The sequence below is a fragment of the Primulina tabacum genome, chromosome 16 (assembly GCF_025594145.1).
Source record: "Primulina tabacum isolate GXHZ01 chromosome 16, ASM2559414v2, whole genome shotgun sequence".
Classification (NCBI taxonomy): Eukaryota; Viridiplantae; Streptophyta; class Magnoliopsida; order Lamiales; family Gesneriaceae; genus Primulina; species Primulina tabacum.
The window spans coordinates 28310112-28316336 of NC_134565.1; the positions used below are offsets into that span (position 1 = coordinate 28310112).

Genomic DNA, 6225 nt, shown 5'->3' on the forward strand with positions numbered 1-6225 from the left:
TACGTTGGACTGTTCAAATTTCACTCTTTAAAAGTTGTTTTTTTTTTTTACTCTTTAGTTTTGACATTTCCTATATGCTACAAAGTAGTCTCCCTATTTACAATTGTGTCTAAAAAGAAATCATAAAATATGATTTGTACCAAAAAGTTTCCAACTTCACACTGCTTATACTAATATGCTACTAGGCAACCAATCTCCATTAGTCTTGCTCTTGCCATGGTCGATGGAATGGGACTCGATCACGAGACGAGCAACCAAGTTACTCCTGTCGCCGAAAGGTAGTCGCGCCTTCAGCTGATCGAAGCTTGGTGCCAAAACATTTTCAACCCATTTTTCGAGGCTGGTCCGGTCATGCCATAGCCCGCCTAAGATCTTTTCAACGACATCGTCTTCGACTTCTAACGACAATTTGTCATCAACTGTCATGGCAAATTTAACGGACATTGTTTTCTTGATCTCTTGAGTGACAAAAGTCGAGTCAACTGGCTTGAATAGTATGGTGTCATCAACATTATTTACCAGTTCTTGAGGCACCGAGGAAATAGAGAATGGCCGGTTCACGAGGCCAAGATCGTCTTCCTGGTGCGTCGTGAGATCGCTCGAATTGTGAGATCCATCTGTTCTATGATCATCATGATCAATGGATGCCGCAAGATTTAGGTCGAGAGAAAGGCCAGATCCCATTTCTTTCCTCGATTTCACCGAAATCGGTTCGCCTTCTTCGTGCAACCAATTCACTCTTCTTTTTGAACTTTTATCTCTTAAAACCAGTCCCAACTGCCAGTTTCCACTTGCTGTGGAGGCAAGCTTCTTTTCATCTAAAAAATGACCTTTTTTCAACAATTCGGGATCAGGTGTCGACCAATCTCCCGTAAGAACAAATATGGAATTTCCAAGCCCCACTTCACGACCATGAGAATCAATGAGCCTGCCTCTCTCGATCGCACGTTTTATGCTCCCACGAACCAGCATATCCGCTTCGTCGATATCCTCGAGCAAAATCACCAAAACAGGATTCCTTCGGATTGCCTCTGTAATGCGATCAATTGCTGTTTTCCCACGGAAGTTTGTATCCAAATCTCCATCGTCCCTTCTTGTGCCAAGACATATCGTTATTGGATTTGCACCACATATCTGGTCAGCCAAAACGGAAGCCATCTTCTTCTTACCAACTCGGTCCGGTCCAGTTAATAATAACCAAATATCGCCCCTCGATGCACCACCACGATGCTTTCCATTGCCTAATCTGCAACGTGTAATTGCTGAAGCAATAGACGAGGCTGCTTCTGCTTGCCACCATGCTCTCTCCATTAGGCCCTTTAGGAGTTTCTTGTATGTGTCAGCATCCAATTTATCGGCAAATTTATCGAACAACTTAGTATTCGTTTCAGAAGAGATGCAACTGAGAAAATCTTTTGCCTGATTTTCAGGAGCTTCTTCGAGCACACTCTCTGTCTTTTTTCTTCCAAGAACAAGATCTGTCTGCACTGGACTTCCAGGACGACTATTCTCACGTTCTGCAAGTTGTTGGCTCGCTACCGGAGTTGTGTTCAGTTGAAAAGTTTCCCCGATGGGTTTCGTAGTCTGCAATTTCGGCTGAAATGATGGACGTGAGAGTAAGTTTGGATTCAAGAAACTCGTCATTGAGAGTGTAGGCATAGCAGGTTTTTCTGAACGTTTATTTTGATGAAAGTTTGGATGAAGATTCAAGCAAGCATCCTTCCATTTCTTCTGAAGTTCTTGAGTCTTCTGCTTCGAAAGCAACCCTTGCTCTTTCCCCTGTAAGCCAAAAAGCAACATAAGCACAATTTGATTAAACTCATGAACCTTTAAAACTCACAACGGAACATACCAGTGGCTGATAAGTTGTTTTAGCATCAGTACTATCAAGTTCAACGTTTCGCAGCCATTGTGGCAAAGATGGCTTTGTCGCGTCTTGCTTAGCTTCGGCAAATGATTTCTCGATCGCTGCAAGTTTAGCCAGCTCTTTTTCGTAATTTTCGGAACATTGAGAACAAAAGGCAGTTTGTGGAGTAGTATCTAAGTTCTCAGATAAACGCCTTGTCAAAGCAGGAAGTGGAGTTGTAGTAGCCTTCAAAGGATTCAAAGACTCGATTGGATTGCATGAAATCCTCTCGGTTCCAAGTCTATACACACAGAAAAATAAGACCATCATAAAAGTAGCAAAACATTTTAAAACGCTGATATCCTCGTCCTTTCAAATTCAAATGTGCAAGTTAATGCATAAAAGGATGACGAATAGAAATTCTTTAAGAATCACAATCTAGTTACCAAGAATTCTCTCTTTTTGCTCATCAAGAAGATTGTCACGTGAACTATAATCAAACAAGAAATTCATATCCGAGATTCAACCCCATCAAACGGTCAAAAATCAATGCACAAAACCCAAAATTCAATCCTCATATATGATAAGTAATTCAATCATCAAAGCATAGAGTATATCTAACTGCATCCGAGAACCAAAATCAAATCAATTTAATGCGAAAATATACCTGGGAAACATTCCAGGAAGAGGCGATTTCGAAGCAATGGGCACTGCCTGCAGATCCAAATCATTTTCCATGGTTGAATGATAAACCTGACACCTCAAATAAGTCTCGCATGTTGCAGTTCCAATCAACCAAAGCCTTCCACCTTCAAATCGAGTCAATAATTTTGCCATTTCTGCTATGGCAGCCCTTCCAATTTCAGAAACCATTTGCTGTTGCTGCATCAAACCAGAATTCCCAGGCTGCTCCACAAGCCATTTCAAATTACCCAAGTCAAGAATCACCCCTCCGGTCCCAATCTTGCCATCAATCAGGCCTCCTAATTCTTTGATCTTTGCTGATATCTGATTCTTATCAGATATAAAATCTTTGTCCATGGAGATTATCTGAGTATTTTTCAGAATCTCATTATTTCCCAATTCTTGATTCTCTATCTTTGTCAATAATTCCTTCACCAAGGACTCAAGCTCGGTATCGCCTACCAAAACTGGGTTCTTTTTCTTGGTTCTTGCCATTATTTCCAAAACCCTTTTCACTTCTTCACCTTTCTGAGTGGATGCCTGCCCTGCACCACCCTGCTGCAGCCGTGGGTTCAAGTAACGATTCGGCACAGGGGAAATATGAGCCACCGGAGATGATAGTTGACCTGGATTTGAAGAGATTCTCGGTACAATTCCTGCAAAGTTTGCTACAAAATTTACATTACCGGCACTAATTTGATGCTGATGATTCGATTGCGTGGTGGAGCTATTCATTGATTGTTCTATGGTGGATTTTACAGCTGGGCTTGAAAAGCTTGCCTCCCTCATCACACGGCTGACACTGGGATCATCGAGTATGGATATAATCAGCTGCTCCAGCTCCACTTTCACGGCGAGAAGCGGCTGCTGCTGCTGCTCGGGGCAGCCGCGCCGTTGATTGGCTTGAGCTCTCTTGAGCGCCGCCATGAGAGCGTTGGAGATCGGAGGTTCCGTCGCTTGAGCCGACACGTTTTGGGCGGTGGGGAGTCGTTCGAGGGCCACGCTGAAGCAGAGCTCCAACGCGCGGCACTGAAGAGGGTGGCTTGAATTGGGGTGAGAACGGATGCATGCCTGCCGCAGGAAACCCGTCGGGGAAGCCAGCAAGGCGGCCGCCACGTGCAGCGGCGTCGTCTGGACATGGTTCCGGCGTCCGGCTTCGGCTATGGAAAGGTTCAGAACGTTGGCTGCATCTGATGTAAGGGTCTGTTGAATTGTGCTTAAAGCAGCTCTCATATTATTCTCCCTTATCAGAATTAACGATTGGATTCAACCACAGATGAATCTAAATACAGATCTTCCGAACTCGGAATCTTGAAAATCGCCGCAAGAAAATGCTTGAAAATCTAAACTCGGACCAACTTTCAATCGAAAACATACAAACCCCCGCTAAATGCGAAGGCAAGAAACAAACTTTACAGAAACTGAAAATGGAAACCCAAAGAATGAATCTTGGTCTACAGGACGATGAATCGGTTGGTTTTGGTTTATTTCAAGAATCTCTCAAACCTTTTCGTAATTATAATAAAATATACAGCAGACACATACACATATATATATGTTGTATATATTAATTTGTTCGCTCTGAGTTTAATGTGTTAGCTTTTAAATGTGCGAGACCAAAAAGCTGTGTAAGAAATTCAACGCGAAAAGGAAAGATGAGACTCGTTCTTCACACAAACCATTTCCCCTCTCCCATCTCTCTCTCTCTCTCTGAAAGGTGATAGACGATAACATTAAATTATTATTATAAAATTACACATTAAAAAATTTTAATATTATCTAATTTTTTAACCAAAATTTATTTGTGAAATTTTTTATTTTTTGACAAATAATTATTTATTTTAATATATAAAATAATATATAAATTTTTAAATATATTTTTTAATTAATAACAGTTCTACTCATCTAATATATCTAATACAATAAAAAAAGTCAACACTATAGTCGAAGATTATTATGATTTTTTAGCGTTATTTTATGTAACATAAATATATTTTTTTAACATGTTCTCAAAAAATGATTATAATTTTAATCCAAATTCATTCATCTAATAAATGCAAGAATTTTGATTTTTTGAAAAATATATAATTATTTTAATTTTATATATACGAAAACACAACGAAGAAAGATGAGATACAGATATATTGCAATTGCCATTATTTTATTTTATTTTATTTATGTGGATGAAAATAAAATGATTCATTTCTCAATTATCATATTAACCACTACATCTCAAGTATAAAAACATTATTGTAACCAGATCAAACTCGATTTTAGAGTAGCCGATACGTCCCTGATTTGAAATCTCCAATAATTATTATTTATTGAGTATATTTCTTGTGACACAGTCTCACATATCTTTATTTAATATTTACCATAAAATAATAATAATTTTCAATGAGTGATCCAAATAAAATCTTCATCTCATAAAATTGATGTGTGAGACCGCTTCACATAAGTTTTTGTGTTACTGTTTAATACTTCATTGAAACAGAAACCATTCATTTAAACTATTAAAGACAACTAAATTTTTTGATTTCATTGTACAAACAAACATATTCCAAGTCGCCCAATGTCATATCCAGAAAATTGAATACAGTGTACATTTTTTTTTTGTTATCCCACTAATGTGATCATAAATGTGACTCATAATATTTGAATAGAAAGCATGGAAAAAGTGGGAATTTTTAGGAAAGAGGGAGATTGAAGTACTTGTCAGATGCAATAATTTATGGGAATATATAAAAATAAATATGCTTTTCTTGGCAAAGTGATCTTCCCTACTTTTCTGTGTAATCTCTTTTTTGCAGTATTTAATTAAGGTATCGTGGTGTAGTCTAATGGATAATTAAATGGTACATGATGTTATGCTCTTGCATCAACTCAAGAATACTGTTATTTAATTCAAAAAAAATTAAAAAATCATGGTATAGTCGATTTTGTGAGATAAATCTAATATCCGATCCGATCAGACCTGACCTATCTTTCTAGATATATATGAACTGAGTTGATCTGTTTCACATATATAAATTCGTGAAATCATATGACAGATGACTTGTTATATTCTACTGTGACTTCAAAAATAAAGATAAATGAACTTTTTTGAATGAGATTCATGAGTAGTAAAGATTACTGGATACGACTCTGTTTTTTGCCATCTCTCCCTCTCTCTGTTGTCTCATAAATCGACCACTTTTTTCAAAAAATAATAATAATATAATTTCCAATTTCCTTTTGACAAAATAAAACCACCCATTTGCAATCTCCTGCTTGACGAGAAAAATTAGTACTTGGAAAATACAAAGGATTAGCTCAACTTATTTATGATGGTCCGAAAAATCAATTTTTCACGCTTAGATTTGAATTTGACTTTTTTTTTTTAAAAAATGTGGATCGATTAGTTCCGCACTCAAAAGTCTTTTATCTCATGCATAAATAATAAATAAATAAATAAAAATAGATATACAACTATTTTATTATATTTATTTAAAAATATAAATAATGGAATTTGTCATTAATAAATTAATGAGTAGGTCTATTGTGAGACGGTCTCACGAGTCTTTATCTGTGAGACTGGTCAACCCTACCGATATTCACAATAAAAAGTAATACTCTTAGTATAAAAAGTAATATTTTTTCATGGACGACCCAAATAAGAGATCTGTCTCACAAAATACGACCCGTGAGACCGTCTT

The 6225-nt window shown here is 37.4% G+C and overlaps 1 protein-coding gene across 1 annotated transcript; it reads right to left on the reverse strand.

Moving 5' to 3' along the window:
- On the reverse strand, positions 1-4236 carry LOC142528607 (protein SUPPRESSOR OF MAX2 1A-like). The gene is made up of 3 exons (XM_075633670.1): positions 2514-4236; positions 1853-2147; positions 1-1779 (listed from the first exon to the last, which is right to left on the reverse strand). Exons 1-3 carry the CDS (start codon positions 3761-3763, stop codon positions 166-168), a joined length of 3159 nt encoding a protein of 1052 aa, XP_075489785.1. The 5' UTR covers positions 3764-4236; the 3' UTR covers positions 1-165.
- Between the last annotated feature and the right edge of the window lie 1989 nt (positions 4237-6225).

Excerpts from the sequence above, each read along its gene's own strand:
- LOC142528607 (XM_075633670.1), bottom strand. The coding sequence starts at position 3,763 with ATGAGAGCTGCTTTAAGCACAATTCAACAGACCCTTACATCAGATGCA. Across the intron at positions 2,148-2,513 it reads CTTCCTGGAATGTTTCCCAG|ACTTGGAACCGAGAGGATTT; the intron begins GTATATTTTCGC and ends CTGTGTGTATAG. Across the intron at positions 1,780-1,852 it reads AAACAACTTATCAGCCACTG|GGGAAAGAGCAAGGGTTGCT; the intron begins GTATGTTCCGTT and ends TTTGGCTTACAG.